The sequence below is a fragment of the Podarcis bocagei genome, assembly GCF_964188305.1.
Source record: "Podarcis bocagei genome assembly, chromosome: 10".
Classification (NCBI taxonomy): Eukaryota; Metazoa; Chordata; class Lepidosauria; order Squamata; family Lacertidae; genus Podarcis; species Podarcis bocagei.
Genome location: NC_138135.1, coordinates 72,441,353 through 72,466,585, shown reverse-complemented (window position 1 = coordinate 72,466,585; position 25,233 = coordinate 72,441,353). Strand labels below are relative to the sequence as shown.

At 43.5% G+C, this 25,233-nt stretch overlaps 1 protein-coding gene and 1 long non-coding RNA gene across 2 annotated transcripts in view; one reads left to right on the top strand and one right to left on the bottom strand.

Moving 5' to 3' along the window:
* Nucleotides 1–25,233, top strand: part of FAM185A (family with sequence similarity 185 member A) — a 38,174-nt gene that overhangs the window by 11,573 nt on the left and 1,368 nt on the right. Inside the window, exons 6-8 of the mRNA XM_081211742.1 lie at nt 7,241–7,282; nt 17,928–18,026; nt 19,258–19,392. Of these exons, the coding sequence (XP_081067868.1) occupies nt 7,241–7,282; nt 17,928–18,026; nt 19,258–19,392 (276 nt within the window). The remainder of the gene's footprint in view (nt 1–7,240; nt 7,283–17,927; nt 18,027–19,257; nt 19,393–25,233) is intronic.
* On the bottom strand, nt 20,197–24,750 carry LOC308596647. Its single transcript, XR_014012602.1, has 2 exons — nt 22,809–24,750; nt 20,197–20,717 (listed from the first exon to the last, which is right to left on the bottom strand). It is a non-coding gene; the product is annotated as an uncharacterized lncRNA (long non-coding RNA).

The window sequence follows — 25,233 nt, the reverse complement described above, 5'->3', positions numbered from 1 at the left end:
AGGATCTGTCCTTTATCTTCCACTATGAAGACAAACACACACAAAAATTCACCTTCTGTGCAATCGCTTTATCCTCCTTTCCACGCCTCGGATTCCCTTATCATCCAAGGGCCCAACCGCTTCCCTAGCAGATGTCCTGTAGTTGAAGAAATTCTTGTTGTTGGTTTTAGTATTTTTAGCAACGTGCTTCTCAAATTATTTTTAGCATTCTTTATTGTCTGCTTACAGTTATTTTGCCAAAGTTTGTGTTCCTTTTGTTCTCTTTGTTTGGACAAGACTTCTGTTTTTTTAAGGAGGACTTCTTGCCTGTAATAGCTTCTTTGGCTCTGCTTGTTAACCATGCTGGCATCTTCTTGGCCAGGGTGATACCATTTCTGATCTGTGATAAACATCCAGCGGAACTCCCAGCTAAGTGTATATAGGATTGCAGCCATACCTAATTCCAGGCATGGCAGATTAATAAACCATACTCAAAACTATAAACTATTACACTGACAGTCACTGTTAGCAAGCTATAGCTTTTTGGCTAAATGATTGCATTAAAATATTATATAGATAAAGTGGTATCATAAGGGAAGTACCCTATAACTTCACCAATAGGTGGAAAACGCAATACTCGTAGCTAGAGGAATTCCACTGGCATAACAATATTTTCTTCATAAACAGGATCTGTTCCTTCGTTACTGTAATTATATGTCAATGCTGCTTCACTGCGGCCATTCTAGCAACGACAGGCAGTGGAAATATGAGGGCTGGGAAAATGTCATGCTTCTTTCTTGTGCCAGAGTTGCCCTTCCTGGGGCCATGTATATTCCCAGTTTGGGAAGGAACTTGGAGCTCTCCCTTATGAACTGGATCTAAATCCTTGCAGAAATCAGCGGGGTTAGTGTCTCTTGATATAAATTGGTGTCACGATGACTTGTGTTTGTGCTGATTTGTTGGAAACATTTCTCTGGGTGTTTGGGCTGGCATGGTACACGCCAACCAAGGCACTGCCAATTCCATTCTTGGTCAAGAGCATCCTATGTGTTGGTCCAGTGGTTCTCATCTGTTCTTGGGCAGATGACGAATCTGTGTATTCTTCATGTTGCTTAGGTTGGTGGTCAGAGTGTGGGTGTGCAGTTCCTCTAGTCATAATTTACCACTCCTGGTGTGCAGACGCTAGAAGTATTCAGCCTTGGTGATTCAGAAACTTATACTGAATCCGAAAACTACCCATCTTTATAAGGCTACAGAAGTTCAGCACTATGGCACCGAGCTGTCAACTCCCAAGAAGTGTCCGTCTTGCTTCAAATGCCATTAGTCCTTTCTGCCCCACCCACCCCAGTCCCTAGATGTATGCCTCTCCTTATTTTTTCATAGTGAACTGGCTGCTAACTTAAACTCTTGGCTGTCATCCCAGCCTTCAGAATAGAGCCAGGCTGACTGGGCACACACAGTCTTGAATAAATAAATACAACTTGATTTTAAAAATTATGGAAGTATGAACTATATTTAGCTGCCATGTAGTACACTGATGTAAATTTGCCAGTGTCCAGTTCAAAGCTCCTAACTAATAGGTTCTTAATTTGTTCACAAAGGCCTATTATGGATGTTTTCGTACTTGTGTTGTGTGTGTTTTAGGTTACTTTTACAACACTTCCTATAAAAATATGTTGTATTTTTCTTCCAGGGTGCAGTAAAAAGGCAAATAGAGTTGTATCCAGTTTAAACAAGATAACCTTAACATTGCTCCATGCTTATTTTCAGAATGCTGTTAATGAAATGTTATTGGGACGTTCTGTTATTTTAAACAAGTGTTCTTTCTATAAAAAGTTTTAGAGTCATCAGAAATGAAACATACTTCTGACAGTACAATCTTATACATGCCTACTCGGAAGTCATATTGAAGTTGCAGTCATATACACCTCACTGAGAATACACTCCACTAAATGGAGTAGGACTTACTTCAGAGTTAATGTGCCAAGTAATGCACTGTGAATGTGTTTATTATACTGTATTCATATTTTATGGGAAATTAAAACGCTGTAGAAAAAGCAAATAGAAAATGAATGAGTTTTGCAATGAGTGGTGATTCCTTCCAGATGGTGTCATGGGGCCTCTAATGGGCCACCCTAAATCTTTCTGGAAGTATCAACCAGTTTAGGCATATATTTTGGGGGTGGAGTAGGACAGGTATCTGGTAGCCACAGACCCATCTACATAGAACTGGGGGTGGGGAGGAACAACACCAACAAGCTCAGAGTCATCTCTCTGTCCAGTGCTTGCAACATAAATGGAAGGAACCCTAAGTATTTACAGATGTCTCTGTTTTTGCTCATTAGTAGATATCTGTGGCTTCTCACATCATGGCTAAAAGCAAAGTGGATTATTGAGCTTGTATCTTGGAGCCTTCCTCTGTATTTAATCTTGCATCTGATGATGATCCCAAGTCAGAAACTCAAAGAATACAGTGGTACCTTGGAAGTCGAACGGAATCTGTTTGACTTCCAAAACGTTCGGAAACCAAGGCATGGCTTCTGATTGGCTGCAGGAAGCTCCTGCAGCCAATCAGAAGCCATGGAACCCGTGTCAGACATTTGGGTTCCAAAGAATGTTTGCAAACCAGAACACTCACTTCCGAGTTTGTGGCGTTTGGGAGCCAAAACGTTTGACTTGCAAGGTGTTTGGGATCCAAGGTACGACTGTGTAGCACAGCAGACACATAGTCATCAGGTTCTGGAACCAGCCTGATCCTGAAACTTAGACTTGTATCTTAGTATGTACAGATAAACAAAATGTGGGCTTTATAAAAATGCTTCCAGTTTTCATAAAGAGCAAAAATGAAGAAAGCTTGAATTGCTTTTATCAATGATACATTGCCCAACCTCTGTAATTCCTGGATGTCAGCACTAGTTCAGAATAAACAATTTGGCTAGAATTTGACTTTTCCCTCTCCCCAGAATATCTCGATTTGAGGCTTGGTTAGCATAAAAATTATAGGCTTCATTAAGCACTGGAATTGGTGGAACAATTATATGACCACACAATTCTTCCAAAGCAGCATATTGAACTTGCTTCAGATAATGTGATTTGTGAGACCTTTGTTGATCTTAAAATGTTTCTCATTCTTTATGGGTATCTTTAGAAAGTCCATAAACCAAATGAGGTGGTAAATCTTATTTGAGAAGATCTGAATTTTTTTTACAAAACAATGTGGTTTTTGAAAGTGGAGAACAGAATACATGCCTTTCTAAAAGACTGTCAGCAAATGGTCTGGCTTTGGGAATGAGCTGTAGGCGTCAGCCTGAGATGAGCTGGGAGATGTGATAGGGAATTGGAGCTGAAGAGCAAGGCAGGAATCATCGAGAAGAGCAATTATCAGAAACCAAAATCAAGAGTAAGAGCTGTAGGGTGAAGCCAGAAGTCAGGCCCAAAGAGGAAAGAGGGACAAATGAGTAGGCAGGCCCAACGAGTAAGAATCAAGAGTCCGAATCGAAAGGTCACACAGTAATGCTTCACTGCCCTGGAGGCTAGGACCCGAATCAGTGGATTCAAGTCAAGAAAGGAGATCCCAACTGAACATCAGGAAGAACTTTTCTGACAGTAAGAGCTGTTCGACAGTGGAGCAGACTCCCACAGGAGTTGGGTGGACTCTCCTTCCTCAGAGGTTCTTAAGCAGAAGTTGAATGGCCATCTGTCATGTATGATCTGGTTTAGATTCCTGCAATCCCAAGGGTTGGACTAGATGACCCCTGAGGTCCCTTCCAACTCTACTATTCTGTGATCTATGAAACAGGAAGTCCTTCCTGTCTGGGAGAGTCCATTGGCCAGCCAGGATGGGCAGGGCCAGACTTGAGGATACTTGCTTCCTAGGCAGATGCTGTAACTTGTAGTTCTGTGGCAGCTTAAATGAATCCGAAGCTCCTCTTATTTGAGCTCCTGACAGGGGCACAGTCTGCTTTTGGATCGCAGTCTGAATCTGAGACCTACATACAGGATGGGTTCAGAAACTGAACTAATGTTCAGAAGAAACTAAAATGTTATATCCTACTCAAAACACTTCTGTGAAATAACTGTCCATGAAGAGATTGTGAGGTCTTCTTAGTAGATGAAAAGCCCTGAAAACAGAGCATCTCCATACAAGTGTCAATGTATGCATCTATGCGTAGACCCTCCATGTGATCAGGAACATTTGTGTGTCATGACCCTAGCTTCAAGTAGTGACTAGAGCATGGACTGGGATGGAGGTTTCTAAAAGTCTCAGGGAGTGGACCTTGTGGCAAGGACTTCAGAGCTGTTGGGTAAAGGCCTTGACACCTGTAAAGGATCTAATCACCTGACTTCCTGAGACAGCCCCCACCCTGCAAGATATAATTCCCTCTCCCCAAAGAGTGACTGTCGTTATCCCCAAGGACCTCATAAACTGTGCTCCAGCCGGGCCACAACTTGAATGCATATGGTTAGACTTAGCAGAGGAGTGAAGGAGTATGAATCTCTAGGCCTCTAAAGCTTTCCACATGGCATAGCCAGGCATAGCCGATGGGATATCCTCCATATGTTGCCACACTACACCTCCCATCATCTGTTATCATTGGCCATGCTGGTTGAGGCTGATGGGAGTTGGAGTCCAATAACATTTGGAAGGTACCAAGTTTTCTACTCCGAAGGAGTTAGTTGGGCACCAGACCTTATTGGAGGAGGTTGCAAACCTAGGGGTGGTTGGTATCCTGGCACTCCAATCCCACCAGCTACTCTGCCTGGCTGATTCAGGATTCTCATTCTTTTCCATACCCAAGGTTGTTTGCACCTCCCTGGGCAGGGCACCACGCATGGGAGGCATATTTGAATGCTTGTGACCCCAAGGTTGCACAATGTCACACAAAAACATCCCCCCCACCCTAAGCAGCTTCCAAGTGGGGAGTGTTAAGCCATAGGACAGATTAAAAAACACATGACAAGACCTTTTAAAATACTTTAGGAGGGCTCAAAACCACTGCTGGACCTTGAAAGTACAGGGCTACAAGAAGCCTTGAAATATTAAATGCATCACATCTTGGAAGTCTCTGGAAGGGGGGCGAGTTGTGCCTTAAATTATGAAACCTAGTAGGAGGCTGGGATAGATCACAGTGTAATAACATAGCGAGAAAGTTTCGCAATAAGGAAGAACACAGGTGGGATCATAAATCAAGGAAGTAGAAGTGGAATTGGAAGCCAGATCAACATATTAGGGTCATTGGTGCAATCAGGAATCCTGCAGAAGTACAGCACTTCATTTTCTGCCTATAATAGGTAGATTTCTGCTAAGAGCTTTTCCACGCTCCCTCCCTTTTATTTACAAGAAATCTCTGCAAACCAGAAGTCAGGAGGAGATGGACTCTCTACTGAACGCACATAACCCTATCTCCTGTTTCCCAGAATCCCTTTATGTCCCAGAGCAGCTGTCAGACACCACTTTGTACCATGAAAGCAGAATACAGATTTGGCCAGCTCAGTGATACAAATCCATTAGCTCTGCTCCTGGTAAGACAAGATTCTGGACAGAATTGCAGATGAGCTAGTTCCATGCCAAGCGAATGCAGCTTTCAGTTCTGCTGGTTTTAATTGCTTGCTATTTTGAAGCATGAAATCTTGCCAGGATGATTAAAACTGATGATTTATAGCCATCTCACCAGATATCTGATGCTGGTAACATCCAGCATTTACTTGGCATACGTAAGCATTGCACTGAATTAATAGTCATGTGGTCACCACAAGCAGGCAAGGCTCAGGGGCACAGCTGTGACTTATTTGGTTGATTCTAGAGACATCAGCTTGCCGACAAAGGTCCGTATAGTAAAAGCTATGGTTTTCCCAGTAGTAATGTATGGAAGTGAGAGCTGGACCATAAAGAAGGCTGATCGCCGAAGAATTGATGCTTTTGAATTATGGTGCTGGATGAGACTCTTGAGAGTCCCATGGACTGCCAGAAGATCAAACCTATCCATTCTGAAGGAACTCAGCCCTGAGTGCTCACTGGAAGGACAGATCCTGAAGCTGAGGCTCCAATACTTTGGCCACCTCATGAGAAGAGAAGACTCCCTGGAAAAGACCCTGATGTTGGGAAAGATTGAGGGCACAAGGAGAAGGGGACGACAGAGGACGAGATGGTTGGATAGTGTTCTTGAAGCTACCAATATGAGTTTGACCAAACTGCAGGAGGCAGTGGAAGACAGGAGTGCCTGGTGTGCTCTGGTCCATGGGGTCACGAAGAGTCGGACACAACTAAACAACTAAACGACAATAACAAAGGCTGCAGATCTGGGCCTGCTCTCCCATTGCTTCATTCTAGGTGTCATAGTTTCATTTTAGGCTATTTGACTTGGTTGCAGTCGAGTTTTCTGTACCATGCAGAGCTCCATACTACAGTGGCACCTTGGAGATATTGTGGGCAAGGATGCCCAGACTCCATTTCTCTCTGTCACTAGCCAAGAGTATCAGAACAATTTCTACCCAGGATCTGCCAAGCAAATTGCAGAACTGTGATTAATTTTCGGATGGAAAGTTACGCAAAATGCAATTCTGTAGAATAACATGAAGGGACACAGATTGAGGTGGGAGGAGTGGGAAAATGTCACCAACTCTGCATGTTCGCAATCTGGAAATTATTTTCCATTATTTGCTGAGAGATGTATTTCTTGTAACTTGCTAGTAATCTGTTGTGTATACTGTTTGGGACTATCCATAAAAAGGGTGATGTTGAAGTCATTCCAATCACTATTCCCCCTCCATGTAAAACAATTGGGCAGAGGTGGGTGGCTTGGTCCAAAATGAAATAGTTATCAGCTCTGGATATTTTGGGGAACAGTATTGTTTGCTCATTTTTTTCATATAAACCACCTCTGTAAAATGTTTAAAAAGACAGACTATAGATGGCATTAATTTCTGCTTTGGGTGTGTCAGCACATTGCAAATAAGAGGCGATTTATAGTTAGCAGAGCCGGCCCAAGACATTTTAGCACCTGAGGGAAAATGGTGCCTCCTTCCCCGCCAGGGAAGAAGGAGTGAAGATTTGCAACAGCAACAAGGGGGCAATAAAGATCTGCTTCAGGATCTACTGCCTCTGTGGATCCTGTCACCTGAGGCAGTCGACTCGCCTTGCCTCATGGATGGGCTGGCCCTGATAATTGGCCTCAGGACCACTCAACATCTTGCTCATTCACTGTGTGAATTAAAACCGTCATACACCAAGCTTCAAACTACTGTTTTAATTTTTTTGCAGGAGACACAACCCTTAAAACAAAAACAGGAAACATCACAGTAGGTAAGTTGAAGGGTGTTTGTTTTTACCTGTGCAGATGTCACGTGTGGGCAGCTTTTCAGCCCCTGGGCAACTTTTAATTGTGTAGCTGCTGTACGATTATTATTATTATCATTATTATTATTATTTCATAAACAACATCAGGTATGGAGCAGGTAAAAACCCAGCTCAGCCAAAAGCGTGTTTGCAGACATTGTTGATCGGGGAGCCTGAAAAGCTCCTTCAAAACTTTTCTTCTGAAGCCTTTCTCCGCTCACCTTAGATGTTCCCGAGGTCCACTGAAATCAGTGGTGCGAAAGAGAGTTAGATATTTAAGTTCCTTAGATTTCAGCATGACTGACTCCCGCTGTGTCTGTTAACTCTTTAACAATGTGGTATGGAACTCTTTTGGAACAGCCGTGAACTTACATATATTGTCTTAGCGGGGGAATAAGATACAGCATAAATTAAAAGTTTAAGAACATCTCATAAAAGGAGATGTACTTAAATGAATACATTTTTGTCTTGGGATGTAGCGACCATATATGCATCTAAAGAGTGTAATCAATAGGAAGACAAAGCATTGCGACTCAGAGTCAAAAAATGAAAGACGATCCTTGTGTAATATACATTCCAGACATCTGGTGTGTAACAAGACACTCAACCATAATTCTATCCAGATTGTTCAACTTCATGCAGGCAATAATTTCCATTCAGCTGGGCTATCAAAATGAATTTGAATACTTTTTCCAGCCTTGATGGCATGTATTTCATTCAGCATCAATGTTTGCTATTTTTACCCAGGACACCTAATGAATAGGAACCTTGAATTTGTTATTTGCGCCCTGGCCACCAACAAAATGTATATGCTGCTCCTGGCAAGATTTGCCCTAAATTCAGATTCAATAATTTATAAAACCTGCAAGGTAACCCTACTGGAATGAATAAAGTCTTGGGAGGCTGAAAATCCACAATTTTCCGTATTTTAATTATAATTAAAATGGGGTGCGGCAGGTTCTCTCTGATTACACCAGAAGTTGGCTGTAGAATATACTGATTGGCTGGGGGTTATGACATCACAATAAAGTAAGTTAGACCCCTTAAAACTTAGTTGACTACCATCCTGAAGACCCAATATTTGTTGAAGGTCTTGCTGGACTTGCTTGGGGGTGGGAATAATCCCAGCAACCCACACAGTGTAGTCATTTTTTAAAGGCATGTATGAAGACGCTGTTCTTTGTGGTGCTTCATGCTTGTGTCTGCTTCTTGTATTTATTGAGCTCCATATGATGTCTCATTGCTCCCTTAGCAGAGAGATTATCTCTTCACTCGTTGGAGGTTCACAATTGTGCTGTATCTTCTTTGGGCACACAATTGTATAAAGCTAAAGGTAAAGGGACCCCTGACCATTAGGTCCAGTCATGGCCGACTCTGGGGTTGCGGCGCTCATCTCGCTTTATTGGCCGAGGGAGCCGGCGTACAGCTTCCGGGTCACGTGGCCAGCATGACTAAGCCACTTCTGGTGAACCAGAGCAGCGCACGGAAACGCCATTTACCTTCCCGCTGGAGTGGTACCTATTTATCTACTTGTACTTTGACGTGCTTTTGAACTGCTAGGTTGGCAGGAGCTGGGACCGAGCTCACCCAATTGCGGGGATTCGAACCGCCGACCTTCTGATTGGCAAGTCCTAGGCTCTGTGGTTTAACCCACAGCGCCACCTGCATCCCTAACAATTGTATATAGGCATTTAAAAAGAAGAAGGCAGTAGAGGAGTTTCCCAGGAACAACACTTTCCCCTGGGCCCTTCTGTACAACCACTCAAAACAGCCACTGAAGCAATAACATTTGATGCTGGGGCATTTTCTCCTCAAGAAAGCTTCTCTTTTACTTCATCTCCTATGTCAGCTTTGATTTTGAAAATCAGCCTGGGGAAATAGGTTCTTGAAAGAGGTAGAAAACTTCCCACTCCCTGGTAAATATCCTGTTTTAAAGACCAAACACAATTTCTTGTAACATTTTCATGGCAGAAATGGAGTATCTGGAGGTGGGGGTGGGGATTGAGTGTCAGGACTGTATACAGTGGTGCCCCGCAAGACGAATGCCTCGCAAGACGGAAAACCCGCTAGACGAAAGGGTTTTCCGTTTTGGAGGCGCTTCGCAAAACGAATTTCCCTATGGGCTTCCTTCGCAAGACGAAAGCCCATAGGGAAATCTCCGGGACAGCGGGGAAGCGCAGCGCTTCTTCCCCACTGTCCTCGGACCTCCTCCGAAGGCTGGCGGTGGGGCGGAAAGCCCTTCTCCCCGCGCCAGCCTTTGGAAGGCTCCTCCGAAGACTGGCGGTGGGGCGGAAAGCCCTTCTCCCCGCGCCAGCCTTCGGAAGGCTCCTCCGAAGGCTGGCGGTGGGGAGAAAAGCCCTTCTCCCCGCGCCAGCCTTCGGAAGGCTGCTCCGAAGGCTGGCGGTGGGGCGGAAAGCCCTTCTCCCCGCGCCAGCCTTCGGAAGGCTGCTCTGAAGGCTGGCGGTGGGGCGGAAAGCCCTTCTCCCCGCGCCAGCCTTCGGATGGCTGTCCTGAAGACTTGCGGTGGGAGGAGGGTTTTCCTTCCCACCGCCAACATTCAGAATGCTGTTCTGAATGTTGGCGGTGGGGAGGAAAAACCCTCCTCCCACCGCAAGCCCCGGGAACAGAGGAGAAGCGCTGCGCCCCTTCCCCTCTGTTCCCGTACCTGTCCTGGAGGCTTGCGGTGGGGAGAAAAGCCCTTCTCCGCACCGCCAGCCTGGCAAGCGGTTTCCATAGGAACACATTAATTGATTTTCAATGCATTCCTATGGGAAACCGTGCTTCGCAAGACGAAAAACTCGCAAGAAGAAAAAACTTGCGGAACGAATTAATTTCGTCTTGCGAGGCACCACTGTATTCCCTCCTGAGATGCAAAACATTCCAAATTTTCATAAAGCGTTTCATTCTGTGCTGACGTCATGGCTGTGGTTTATATTCTGTTCTTGTATCAGTTTCCCAGACTTAGTGAGGTTCATATGGCTCACTGCTCTGTAGAATATTTGCCAAGCTTCAAATAATGTGATCCAGAAGGATGCTCACGTCAGATTGGCTCTCCCCCCTACACGCACGTTCAGCAACTTTCCTCTCAGTTTGTGAACCCAGAATCTCCAGTTTTTTTGTTTTGTTTTTTAGCAGATCAGTGTGGTTGTTGGGTGTCCTGGCAGTGACTGAAAGCGAAATGGAAAACTTTGGCACAAAAATAATGCTAAGAAGAAAGCCCAAAGTGTGTTTTGTGTTTCTGATTTATGGATCCTGCTGCCTTTAAAAAATATATATTCTGGGTGATAAATATGCAAACCTGTGAGTGAGCAATTAGCGGTGAATAGTAAGATAGCCAAATTTGCTGCTGACACCATTTTTTCAGGACAGGAACAAAAAAGATTGCAAAGAGCTCTCAAAGCATCACTCCAAACTTGGTGAATGGGCATTAGATGTGATTCAGTGTAAGCAAGTGTAAAGCAATGCACGTTTGGGCAAAACCCTGAACTTCACGTATGTGCTAATGGGATCTGAACTGGTGATGGAGCCTAGGGAAGACTCTTAATCTCAGGCCCCACGCTGGGCAAAAGATTCATGCATTGCAGGGGAATGGACTAGAGGACTCTGGGGGTCCTGTCCAACTTTACAATTCTATGAAATAAAAAAGGAATTCGATGAATTCGCACGGACAGAAACAGGGTCCAATCATGTGGGTCAGGAAAGGCCTGGGCAAAAAGATAAAGTCTTTATAAGATGTCTGATGCAGCTGATGAGTGCCATTTATTGTAGAGGGAAGGGCATCCCATAATAGAGGAGTGAGAGCAGGAAATGCCTGTTTTATGGTCACCGCTCTATAGCAGTTTGTAAGGTACAGCACTATAAGTAGAATTTCTGCAGATGTTCTTAGTGATCTTACAGGCAGTAGAGAGGTAAAGGTAAAGGGACCCCTGACCATTAGGTCCAGTCGTGACCGACTTTGGGGTTGCGGCGCTCATCTCGCTTTATTGGCCGAGGAAGCCGGCGTACAGCTTCCAGGTCACGTGGCCAGCATGACTAAGCCGCTTCTGGCGAACCAGAGCAGCGCACGGAAATGCCGTTTACCTTCCCGCCGGAGTGGTACCTATTTATCTACTTGCACTTTGAGGTGCTTTCAAACTGCTACGTTGGCAGGAGCAGGGACATAGCAATGGGAGCTCACTCCATTGCAGGGATTCGAACCGCCGACCTTCTGATCGGCAAGTCCTAGGCTCTGTGGTTTAACCCACAGCGCCACCCGTGTCCCAACAGTAGAGAAAGGGGCAGGCAAAATGCAACTCTTTGGAGGAACATCTGGATCCCAATGCAAGTCAGAAATAAAACACAGAGGGAGAGAGGTGGGACCTTCTCATTAGCATACTCCAGCTGCAATTTCCAGCATGGCTCACTTCCTTGAGGCTCTTTTGTAACCCTGCTCTTGCCCACAGGTAGAAGTGAGGGGCCACATGGGGTGGGGGCGGCAAGAGTTATTGGAAACACGAAACAGTTATAGCCCAGTTCTCAAGAGCAGCAACAGCATTTCAGATTCCTAGAGCCTGGAACTCATATCTTTATAACCTCACAGTGTGATTCAGTAAGTCCCAGTGCTGTTTCTGACCACTAATGTGCCAGTTACCAGCATTGTTGTCCCCGCCCCCTGGCCAGCATCTAAATCAGTTCAACAGCTGTGGCTGTTAAAACAAAAAACAAAAGCCCTGCTCTCGCCAAAGGTTTGCAAGATCATGCTGAGAAACTCTGGCCATATTAAACTGATTTGCTACACTTGATTTCCTCTTAATTCGATGACTGCTGCATCTGATGTGTCTCACCAGTGGAAACAGGGAAGCTGGAAGAAACAGATCAACTGGAATCCTTCTATTTATGATTGGGAAAGGAGTCCTCTTTCTCATTATTCTGAGTGCCCAACTCACTCTCTTTAGTTCATACATTGGTCTCTCTCCTTAGCATATCAAACCCTAAATAGCTCTTGATCAGAGAACCCTAAGCTTCCTTCCCAACTTAAATTTAATTCATTTTAAAGGCTGCTGTGATTAAAAATTCAAAAACAACCGCTGCAAGTGGTCTGCAGATTATTTCCCCCTTTTCTCCATAAACCTTAGCTTCCTTTGTTACAACTTAGAAAGCTGAACAAAAATGGGCTTTGCATCAGTTGTGTGTTTAGCCCCAGAAATCTGTCTTTCATAAACTGAAGCAAATCTATCAAAACTGTTCCTTCCACTTCATCTTCTGTGCTTGTAAAAACCAAGTTTGCTGAAATATCTCAGGAACACCACATCGTTTATCACAGCCATCTGCACCTTTTAGTTTTGCTCTCTGCCTTCCCTAGAGGGCTGCCCTAAAAACGGTTGAATTTAAGCTCGTCTCATTTTATTCACAATCAATGCAATGCAGCTAAGCTTGGTTGCAAGTTAGACCCATGGAAAGGAATGGAACCAGGAAGATGATTAAGTTCTTTTGATTCCAATGGGAATTAACTAACCTTTTGGCTAGATTGTGCCCATTGTCCTCTATTTGCAGCTACAGTTTCAAGGTTGACATGCAAACGTAGTATATATCCCCTCCAACATGGAGCAGGTGCTGAAGCTGAGGCTGCAGTTCCAGAGCTCTCTTTTTTGGACAAAAGGCACTTAAATCCTACCCAGCTCTTCAACAGGAAAGAAGAGGGCCATTCCTCTTTGGGGGTCAAAATAATGTTAGATCTTTGTTTTTGAAAAACGAACAGCTCCATGTGTGCAGCCCTAACTGTTGGATTGGGGAGAGGAACAACGCATTCACTCCCCATGTAGCAGAGCAATCCTGAGGCTTTGCAGAGGTGTGGAGTTGTAAGTGCATCCCTAGCCCAGAAGCAGAAGGGGGGGGAGGAGAGAGAAGATTGGGCCTGATCCCTGTGCCTTCTTTAGGCTTCTGGAGCTGTTGGGCCTGGATCAGGGCTTCTGCTGGCTGACACCAGCAGCGAGAGCAGCTTGGAATCTAGCTGATCCCAGGCCAGCTCAGAGTGCCCTGTTTCTGGGCCTTTTGTTAGGCTCCACTGGTGGGGATATGGCTGGCAAGCTCCACACCTGCATGTTCAACAGGTGGATGGGGAAGGCTTGTGCCAACAATGTGATACGAGCATCACTGTGGCAGCTGGTGAGAGGCTGCAGCCCACATGAGGCAGGTTTGGACTGCAGTGTGGCTGAAACTGTGGATGTAAAACTTCCACATGCATTGTCCCAGGACTGGGTTGATAGTATCTGATCTTTCGTATATATTGGATTCTCTGTGTCCGCAATGAATCTCTGGGACAGGACAAGGAAAGGAAACTAAGAAAGCATATTTCCCATCCCTCTTTCGTTCCGGATTCTTATAACACCTGTAAGAAGCTCCACATCCCAAATGCTGACTTTATAAATGTATTCTAATTTAAATTCCTGTCCTGGAAATGTAGTTGGCCAGCTTTAGGAAACGCTCCCCACAGCATTCCAGATGGGAGACGCCCTATTAATCTAAAGACTGGGAACGCAGTCATTTTCTGACTTAATTCATCATTTATCATGGCCTGAGCGTATTTCAAAGTTTTGCACAGCAACAGCCACCTTCAGTAATCTGGCTACTCCATTTAAGCTCCTTCTATGTTTTCTACAGATACTGACTAAAAAACCCCAACCCCAAATCCTGCTGTTTTTTTCAACCGATGAACCAGAGTGGCTGCGTTCCAGTCTCTCTCACAGGCCGACGTATCAAAACTCCTTTGGGCTGGGTGGGACAAGGCCACATTTGAAGCTGTCTTCTCATCATTGGTTGTTTACCATTTTTCAAAGCCAAAAAGATGCTGTCACTTTTTCAAATGACCTGAGCTGGCAGCTCTGCTTTTCTTAGGAAGAGATTGTGTTCCCTTATTTCATTCACATTCCTTGGCATATTATCCAGCTGTGTTGTCATGTACCCCTGGAATGGAAAGCGCATGAAATTGTGTGAGCAACTTCCAGTGCATCAGTTAAGAACAGAGTGCCTTTCTGAATGGTGCAGCTTACATTCAAGGCTGCAGTTCTACATGGAACCCTGACACTTTTATAGGATCTTTTGACACGGAGAGCTGAGCACACTCCAAGAGTAAACTATGACATCAAAGGTAATTCTAATATATCAAAAGGGAATTAGCATACATATTGAATATATGTGAAGAGATGTGAATTGACACAGACCTTCCTAAACTGTACACTAACAACAGGCTAAGTTTCATAGAATTGTAGAGTTGGAAGGGACCTCAAGGGACATCTAGTTCAAACTCTTTCAATGCAAGAATCTTAGCTAAAGCATCCATGACAGATGACCACCCAACCTCTGCTTAGAAACCTCCAAGGAAGGAGAGTCCACTACTCCAAGGAAGTCTGTTCCACTGTTGAACAGTTCTTACTTTCAGAAAGTTCTTCCTGCTGTTTGGTCAGAATCTCTTGTAACTTGAAGCCAAAAGAGCTTACAGTGAATAAGCAAGTTAAAACTAATTATCTGAGCTCGCAGTTCTAAAGCATGCCTGAAAACACATGGAAGACCTAGGATGCAGTAAAACTAGGCAGGGCAACGAGAGAGTGACAAGTGTTGGCTGAAGGGGTAAAGGCGGTAAAACAAGGAGGCTTGGACCACTCACTTTAGAGAGAAAAGGGCAAGATATCAGAGGTGGAAGGGAGTTTGCATGGTGTCAGGAGCTGGAGTCAACAATAAAACAATCAAGCACCCAATGGCAGTGAAGTTAACTGCCATTCAAAGAACAAAACAGCTCAGTCATAGTGATCCCAGCAACTCTGCCAACAAGGCAGTTGCAAGGACTGGAGGTCCCTGCCTTCCCACCGCTCTCCTTCCCCAGTACCCTGAGCTTTCATCATCTTGCCTCTTGTTGTTCCTCCCTCTTCATTTCTCTGCGTGTTCTGGGAGACCAGGGGGAGGGGAGCTGGTCGCAGCAAGAGGGAGAGACTCCCTGGATTCTTCAGCAGCCTACCTCATCTCTGCCTCCTGTAATGTCTTCATTAGCCATTTAGGGAAGAAGCAAGGAGTGACACGTTGGGTGATTGCATGTTGGCTTAATGCTTCCAGAAGGAGTCTGATGCTCTTTTGTTTACTTTTGACATGGCAAAGATTTACAGTGGAAAGAGGTGGCAATTAGTGGATTATGCAAGAGGTGCTGAAACTCTGTTTGCTTGAACATACCTTACATAAGGTACCTTACCTGAGTACCTTACCTGCCTCTGCAGGTCAAAACAGAACTTCCCTTCTTAGGTGCAGGTTCCTGTAATTCTAGCAAAAGCTGGATTTTAGGGGTACTTCATGACAGTGGACATACAAGGCCAGGATCCTACTCTGAAATAGCTGATGCAGTGATACAGTCCAAACATCCGTTGCCGGCTTCTACAGTGGCAGCATTTTCTGAAGAAATGATTGCCACAAAAGTTGGTCGGGAATAAAAAATGGAATGTTTGGTGCAGCGAGCTTTGAAGCCTAATTCCAAGAGCAAATTTTTCTCAAAGACCAAGTGATAGACATGATGAGAGATTATCATGACAAAAGTGGTCACCGGGGGGGGGGCACAGTGGTGGTGGTGTTAATTCAATTTATATATCTCCCTTTATGCAGGCGGCACGCAAAGAAAAGCCTCAAATGGTGATCACAGGGTGTGGCTCAGTTCATATAGGGAAAGGCAGTCCTTGAGGTATGTAAAGCCATTTAAAGCTTTACAGCCAGCACTTCGAATTGGGCCCAAGAACTGCTTAGCAGCCAGTGCAGTTGAGCCAGGATTGGTGCTACATGTTCAAACCATCTTGCCTCAGTGAGCAGCCTGGCCACTAAGTTTCTGAAACATATTCAGAAGCAGCCCCACATATAACATGTTGCAGTAATCTAGCCTAGAGGTTGCCAGAGCATAGACAACAGTAGCTGAAGCTGGTGGAAGGCATTCTGCACCACCTGAGGCTCAAGTGACAGCAATGGATCCAGGAGTACCCCCAAGCTGCATACCTGCTCCTTCGGAGGGAGTGTTACCCCATCAAGAGCAGGCCACCTCCCATCCATCTGTTCAAGCAAGCCACCCACTAACAGTGCCTGTTTTATCTGGGTTGAGCTTCAGTTTGTTGGCTCTCATCCAGTCCATTACGGAGGCAAGACAATGGTCTGGGCACAATTGCCAACCGCCATACCTGCAGATGTAAAGGAGAAATAGAGCTGTGTCCCATCAGCATATGGCTGATAACAGCGCACTCCAAAACTCTGGATGACCCCACTCCAAGTAGATGTTAAGCAGCATGGGGGATGATATTGAACCCTGAGGAACCCCAAGCATCACCCTGGAAATGACTATCCAAGTAGGATCAGAAGCCCACTCCCAACTTGGATAGCCGCTCCAGAAGGATATCATGGTCAATGGTATCTCAAACCACTGAGAGGTCAAGAAGGATTAGCAGGGACACATTGCCCATGTCTCTCTCCCGAGGCAACCAGGGCAGTTTCTGTGTCCAAAACTGGGCCTAAACTCCGCTTGGATCAGTTTCCTCCATGTGCACCTGGATGGGGTCCACATTGATGTGTGTGTAGCAAACACAGGCTATAATAGCACATTCTTGCTCTTTTTCTGGGAGGGGTGATCTGTCACATACATGGCCCAAGAGCTTTGTTAAAAGAAAAAGTATGAACAAGTTAAATGCATTTATCATTGCTACAGGACAAACCCTGGAAACCTGAGGAACAAACCTGAATCAAGCTTTTGGTTTCCACTAGTTAAAAAACTCTTTGAAATAGCTCTTTCTTTTTTTGTCTAGTTGTCTGGTTATCTCTGAGATTTAGCTTTCAAACCGCCATGACTTTTTCTGTTCCTTGTTAATAAATCCTTTGGATAAAATAAGTACATGTTGGGGAAAAATACTGGCAATTCAGCCATAATCTGCAAAGATTTTTAGAGCATTTCCTGTTGTTTAGCTTCTGGGTTCAGCTTCAGATGTATTCTGAAACTCTCTTAATATCATAGTGTGGGGGTTTAGAATTTTTTTACAAAAAATAACAAGCAACCTTTGTTCCCTAGAGTTTGTGCAAATTAGCTTTTGAACAACTTTTAAATGCAAGCTTTTCTTTCAGTGTATGTATGTAGGGGGAAACATTCATCAAAAGCCTGGATAGCATGCAGAGACAGTTTAGAAAACAATGTTAGGTTTGTTATCTTTGTACCCTTTGAAAACATGCTCCTTTTAGAATCATCCATACATCATTTTGCTTTTGGTGAACCCTTCTTCCTGTTTTCCTAGAGGAGGAAAAATGAAAATGTCTGGTGAAAAATATCTACGTGGTTATCATGAACATTTTGAGAAGAACTAAGCTATGTTACCATCTCTGAACAACTGCAGATGTTCTTTCTATGTAGATGTTCAGTGAGTCTCAAACTATCTATTAAAGTTTAAATATAGAGAGAACATTGTGTCCCTTCTTCTCTCTTCCCCCACAAAAACTCCACGGCACTGCTTTCGCCCTAGGAGCAAACATTTCAGAAACAGTCTTTTAATATGGGACTCACAAAATATACATACTATTTCATTGGAACCCACACGGCTCAAAATATTTTCATTCTTTTGTTCTTCAGATTCCTCCGAAGGATTCCTGAAAGCTTCTACACATCATGGGGAGATAGATGTTTACATTATCAATCAAAAGGGGGAAGTGGATCTGAAATCTCAGGAAGGTTAGTAAATAGTAATTTTGTATGTGAAGCTTTTACAGCTGAAGCACTTTTACTCAACAGCAAGTTCTTCTGATTTCAATGGGATTTGGGTCCAAATGAAAGGTAGCATTATGTGTAAATGACCAATATGCAAAGTTCTTGAAATTTGCACTTCAACTTTGTAGCTCTGTGGAAAATATGATTTCTGCTCTCTCTCTCTTTCTTACATTTGTGCTGAGTGAGTCACTTAAATTACTATGGCAGAAATGAAGCTAACCTCCCTCTCAAACTGTAGAGCTCAATCAGGGCTTCCTGATAAAGTATGAAGAGAGTAACCCTTTCCAACAAGAAAAAGCAGAGGTGGCATGAGGATCATCATCTGAATAATTTCTTAGGTGTTCACTGCAACATCCAGACTTCACACACACAAACAGTATACAGTCAAGATTTGTTGTCCAATATGGGCTGTGAGTCCTGGAAGATCTGATCCCTGCTTTAGTAGCCACTTTCCACCTGGCCTAGGAGAGTGGGGCTCTGCCCGCTTGCTTGCCTGACTCCAGCTACAAAAGCTGAGGCAGCATCTTGGCTGTGAGTCCTGGGGGACCTGCTCCCTGGCTTTCAGGCCTTTTCCCACCTGGCCTGGGAGGGAGAAGCCATGACTGACTCCAGCTACGAAAGCTGAGGATGTTGAACAGACTCTTGGGCTGGGGGTTGCTTAGGGGGTCTTGTTGCTCTTGTTGCTATTAATTATATTTGCACCTTTAATTTTTAGATGTAATGATTTGGGTGGAAATGGTTCAGATTGTTCGTGTAGTTTTTGATGTGTTTTATTTCTTGTTTATGACTACTTTCGTTTTTTTTGGTAATTACATAAAGATTTTCATGTTGCAAGCCGCCTTGAGCATGGTTTTAACTATGGAAAGCCAGCATACCAATATGTTGACGAAAGCAGCCAGCACATTGCTGTGGAACAGGGGCATCCAATTCCGCCCTCCAGATGTTGTGGACTCCAGCTCCCATCGTCCCTGACCATTGGCTATACTGGCTGGGGAAGATGGGCTCTGGAGTCCAAAAGATCTGGAGCTGCCATATTGCTTTCCTTTTGCTGGGTAAAAACAGCAAGCCCACATTTCTCATGGAACTCTGTTTAATTTTTTTTTGTGGGGGGGGGAGGGTTCTCTGACCCAAAGTGGCTTATGCCTGTCACCTTGAACTGTCTTAACACAAATCCTTTTGTTCTTGTGTATAATAGGCTCCATTACTGTCAAGGTACCTGCAACTCTTCAAGCTTATCTGCAGTTATCTGGGAGCAAGGTTGAGGTGAGTCCAGAGATCCAGTTACAGGAGACTCAGAATGCCTTCAGGGAGGACCGCATAACAGTTACAGGTGAGTCTTGTCTTGTAGACGCTCTCCCCATAAAACTTTGCTTTTAGGTATGAATCGAATTACTGTTAATTAAGTGTATGCAGTCAGGTTTGCAACCCTTTCCATGGGTGCAAATTATGTTTGTACCAGATTTCTCCCCATCATTTTCAGCCTAAACTGTAGTTAACGCCAGTGCCTAGGCAATGCTTAAGTGGGGTTAACCTAGGAGGCATGTGGTGGGGAGAAGCAATCTTGTTGTCCACTCTAGAGCTTTTAGTCATGGGATATCTGCACCGGGACTGTGATGGACAGTTCTAAGTACAGAGAGCATAAATTCATGCTTGAACTGCACAAAACATTGTGAGATTCAGTGGGGAGGGAGAGCTACCCTACTTTGCTAAATGGAAAATTCTCACAGAGAGCTGCACATTGTCTCTATTTTAGTCTTCTGAACTAAGAGCTTGCTTCACAAATAAGCGGCTCCTTGGAGAATGGCTCAAATGATGTGTATCTTGGGGGTGATTGATTTTTTTCTGCCGGGAAGAAGGAAAGAATAGATAAGTTCTGGTTTAGACTTGCCAGATGTAATTACTGTGCTTCTCAATACCCTTTGCTGATGTAGCACTTTAGAAACAGAAGGAATGCTAGCATAAATCCAAAGTTTGCCTTGCTTGCTATAGGCGAAGAATACATGGGAGATATGGAAAGTTGATTTACTTTTATAAACCTGTTATTTTCAGTCAAACACAATCAAATAATATTATATGCACCTTCAGTACAGTTTTCAAGTCCTAGGGACAAACATCCCTATGATACTGTTTCCCCCCCTCCAAATTACTGGTATAGGTTATTTCCTTTTGTTAGCAGTCCAATAACTTGTTCCCTGGCAAACTGCAGGAAAGAGTGATTTGTTACCATTGAGTCAAGAATGCTCGTTTGGGTTTTGCTTCGTCATATCCATGCACCACATCAAGGGCCTTTATATATCCAAGGGCTGGCACCAGTTTTGCTTGGACAGTCAAAGCATAACAGAGGAGGCTGCTTCAAACTGCACTTCCAAGCTACGCACTTGTGTTTTGTTCTTCTAATTTAAACAGCCTTTGATGACACAAATATACACAGACACAGCCCAATACACAATGATCTGAGCTCAGGCAAGGTCATAGGAGAGTCAGAAAGGATACCTGACGAAGAATCAATGTTAGGGAAGCCCACCTGGCCAGTTTTCTTCTTACATCATTGCCTCTCTATCCTAGTCTATCAAAGACCTGCTTATTTAAGAAGCCACTTAGGTTGATGGAAGAGATTGAAACTAATTTTGTTGTTCTCGTCCAGGCTTTTCTCTGCTGCAAGTTAGACTAGATGTAATAAATGCATGCCCATGTTTGTAACTTTTCATCGAAACACAAATTTGATTGCTTCGTTGGTTCAGAAGCAAGCCATGCTCTTCTTAACAACGCAAGATAATCCCAGTATGTGGGAAGGAGAACTGAAGTAAAAAATAAAACTTGCAGAACTTTGTAGGGAAAACATTTTAGTGGCTCACCAGTTGGAGACTGAGTCAGTGAACCGTACTCAGTGGAATACTACAAATTGTGAACTATGTGAAACAGTTGTCTTCTGTGAAACTACTGGAGGCCCCAAAACAGGGTGAAACAATGGGGGTAGCAGCCAAGGATCTGCTGGATTTTAAATTAATTTTAATTTAATTTAATTTAATTTAATTAATTCTTTGTCATCCTTCACTATATTTAGTGAGCAAGCCAGGAATATAAACCACAATTGATCTCTCTTTCTTTGAATGGACAACAGTTTAAGCTATCCAGCATTCGCTGCATTCAGATGTAACAGGGAACTTTGGTTAATTTAAAACTGGAAGTGGTAGCTTTCAGTCTCCTGTGGCATGTGAAAGGGAATGGGGAAGTGTGGGAGCCCGTGGCTTGCTGTGGGTTGGTCTACACAGCACTGAACTATGACTTAGAGTTGCATATGAAGTGGTCTATAGAGAGAGCATTTTAATATTTTAGGCAATGTTGAAATCATTCTCATTGTGTTATTAACTTGTTGGATCAGATGGTTGATCACTTAATACATTTGATATATTTATCTAATTGAATAAAAGAAAAGGCATGTTTATGTCAAGGCAAGTCTTCAGCGGCTTTTACATGACTCAGCTATTTCCCACCAGCCTTTAACTTCTATATGTATTATGTTTTCCAGCCAAGTAATTTTGCTTCCATATTAACACAAGCTCCTGTGGGATTTTCCTCACAATTTCATTTAAAGGGTCGTGGAGTGAGTTCTCCACCTCTGGTGTTTCTCATGAAGCCCATTATATTTGCACAAGTTGTGATGATTAAAATATCTCGACCCTTTGTGTCACTGAGAAGGAATGTCCCTGTTAAGAGCAAGGGAGCAACTTTGCCTTCTCTTGGTTTTGGAAGGATGGCTGTGAAGTGCAGCTAAGTATTCTGTAGCCTTCATATCAACAAAGAAAAACTTTGTTTTGGAAAATGAATGTAGCAAATGTAAAAATAAACCAGCCGCAGGAGAAGACCCTTAGGACAGTTGAGCAAAGAGGCTTCCCAGACGCAACTGCAAGAAGCTAGCCAGGGCATGCGGCATTCTTTCCCCCAAAAGATCTGGGGCAAAGATGCTGTATATCTTAGACTCCATTTATTAATATGGAGTCAGGCTGTGTAAATTACAACCTTGGCAGCTACATTTGGAGTGGGCAGAACAAGCAAAGGAGCCATTTACAACATTTGTAATGCTCCCCTATAAATCTCAGTGCTGTAGTAACTGCAAATTAAAAAAAATAGATTCCCCCATCTATATTTAGCACCCTGCTCATATATTCCAAAGAAAACAGGAGGTGAGCCAAGGCATTTTCAAAGATGGAGAGTCTAGCCAGTCTATCAACGGAACCCAGCAAGCATGTAGCAGCCATATTCTTAAATAGTTTGTTTTGCAAAATGACTCACATTTTAATCGTGTTAGAAATGGACCTTTAAACTCCATTAGCTGTATAAACATCCCATAGTATGATCTCCTGTACCTGTTTCAGGCATTTCGCAGACCCATTGCAGTGGGAATGTTTTCCAACCCTGGGATTTTTTGGGCATCAGTATTGATCAAAGCATGGTGAGATTTCCACACACAACCCACCGCGGTGTGAATTCTAATGCATGCTAAAGTCCGGGTGGTTTATCAGGTGATAAGGCCTTTTAACAAGGTATTTTAATATATAACATTCATGATTTTTATTCCATACTAAGATGGTCATTTGCTGTTTGAATACACTGGGCAGAAATAGAGAGAGAGAAAAGTGTGGAGTCTTGTTCCAGCTCACAGTGATAGGAGGGTACCATGTTGGTCAGATTACTGTAGTGTGCTTTAGGGTTTTAAAAATTATTATTGAGAAAATGTAGCCATACCTTGGAGATGAGGGGGCTAGGTGAGGTGTGAGCATTATAAATCTTAATGGCATCAAAGACCTAAAGGCACTTTTTGAAACAGGCAAATGTTTTTCCTAAGAAAAAGAGAATAAATTCAAAGAAAGCAGAAAATGTTTTATAGACTTCTTTGAATAAACTTTTAAGACTGTGAGAACAGATGAATCATTTATTTCTCCAAATGACAAAGCAAAAAAACAGTGTATTGAGTGTATTGAGGAAGTGGTCTTCCTTCAGTAACAGCCGAGTGACTAGGGGTGAAGCAACAACATCAGAATAGAAATAATCTGGCCACAGTGGTCTGTATGGATGCACTTTGCCACTCCTGATAGCACACATTCAAGAAGTAAGCAAACTTTCACACATTAACCACTTGATAAGCTGGTGATTTATATTCACCCATTATATGTCTGGTGCCAGCCTTAGTGCCGTATCTAGCACAAAATTTGGCACTACGGGACACAGAGATACAAAATATGGCAACTGTGTGCTTATAGCATAGATGACTGGCAGTAATTCAGAAGACTGAATAAGGGGTCCAGATGTTGGTTTTGGTATCACCAGGATTCTAGTGCTCTTGAAGGGTAACGGCGCTTGAAATGTGTATGTAATAGTAGCTCAACTTCTTCAGAGGTCTCACATGCGCTAGATCTCTTTACACATTTATACTTGGGGTAGGACTAGCCAGTGTGGCTGCCTTCCAGATGTTATTGGACTCCTGATCCCATCAGCACCAGCTAGCACGGCAAATGGAGATGCATCATGGGAGTTGTAGTTCAGCTCATCTGGAGGCTACCACTACTCCTGACCTGGAGCATGATCCTGCACCACCACAGAGGGATTGTCATTGGAGCTCAGTAGAGTCCCTGTGCACTTTCCTGTCTTCTTCTTGCTCTCCTCCGCATCCAAGTGCAAATTAATGGCGCTCTGAACTCTGAACCCAGCATAAAAAATGATGTGGTATTAATGTAACATAAAGGAGGCAATAATATGTTACCACTTAAGAAGGGTTTCAGTCTTCACCAGAGCCTGTTGCCTTTTCTCTTGTGGATTAAATTCTTGAAGTGACTCCAAAACACGTAGAATCGAATAACTCAAGTGTAGATGCTAAACGGCCACAGCTGAAAGAAGGCCTTTCTAGAAAGCTATGCGTTTTTCATTTACCGTGTGTTTTGGATGGAGAGAGCCATGTCCTGAGTACATAAATTGTGCTGAATTTTAAAGAGGAAATAAACCTTCAGGTGTAAAAATAAAACGAACAGTCATGAGTTTGAGAAGTGTTCTGTACACTATGAGACTCTGTCACTGGCACCTGGTTTATATAGTGGCAGAGAAAACCTTAAATCCATCAGGAAAAAGATCGGTATTGCTTCAAATACAGTAGGCCTCCTTATACTGTTTTTAGTTGTACATTTTGTGACTTAAGTAATAATTTTGGCCATTTTTTCTGTGAGTGGTATGCTAACTTTTACTTCCTCCAAGGACAGTCCACTGTAGTTTGCACTTATGAGATATGACTAATTTCAACAGAATATTCTTAGGGGAAGGAACAGATGCCTAAACTAAATGCTTTCCCATAAATCATTTGAGTTCAAACAAAGGCGCTAAATTGTTTTATGCACATAATATCCTTCCAACTTAGCTACTCGTTCATTTTCATCTTTTGGAGGCTTACCCAGGTTACCTCTGGAATACAGTTCTGCTTTGTTTTCTAAATCCAGAGGCTGAAAATAGATTTTGGAGCATAGCTTAGCCTTGGAAGATAAGATTAAAGCATAGAAGTCCATGGATTCTAGTTTGCATGGAGTGGCAAGAAAGTGATTCATTCAGCCTGCTACAGCTGTACTCAGCTTATGGCCAGCAACAGAGACTGAGTCCCAAAGTAGGAATTGTGACAAAGCCTTTCCTCCTCCCAGGAGGGTAGGGGTTAGAAGTTGCCAGATCCTTCTATATAGTGAGAAGGTGGGGAGGGATATTACTCAGAAGGGTGGTGGGAATGGGAGATAGGCAGATAGCTGGGATGAGCGGACATAAATCTGACATCAAGAATCACAAAACAGAGAAACCAGTAGGAGAACACTTCAATCTCCCAGGACATTCTATACAAGATCTCAAAGTAGCTGTTTTACTACAAAGGAATTTCAGAAATAGACTGGAAAGAGAAGCTGCTGAATTGCAACTCATTACCAAACTAAAAACCATGGAGAGACCTGGTCTGAACAGAGACATTGGATTCTTATCTCATTATACATGACTAAGCCATTTCTCACCTTCTCACCCCTTGCCTTTTCCTGTAAGACCTATTACAGTCGTTAAGAGTCGTCAACAGGCTCATCCCAGCTACCTGCCAATCTCCCATTCCCACCACCCTTCTGAGTAATACCCCTCCCCACCTTCTCACTATATA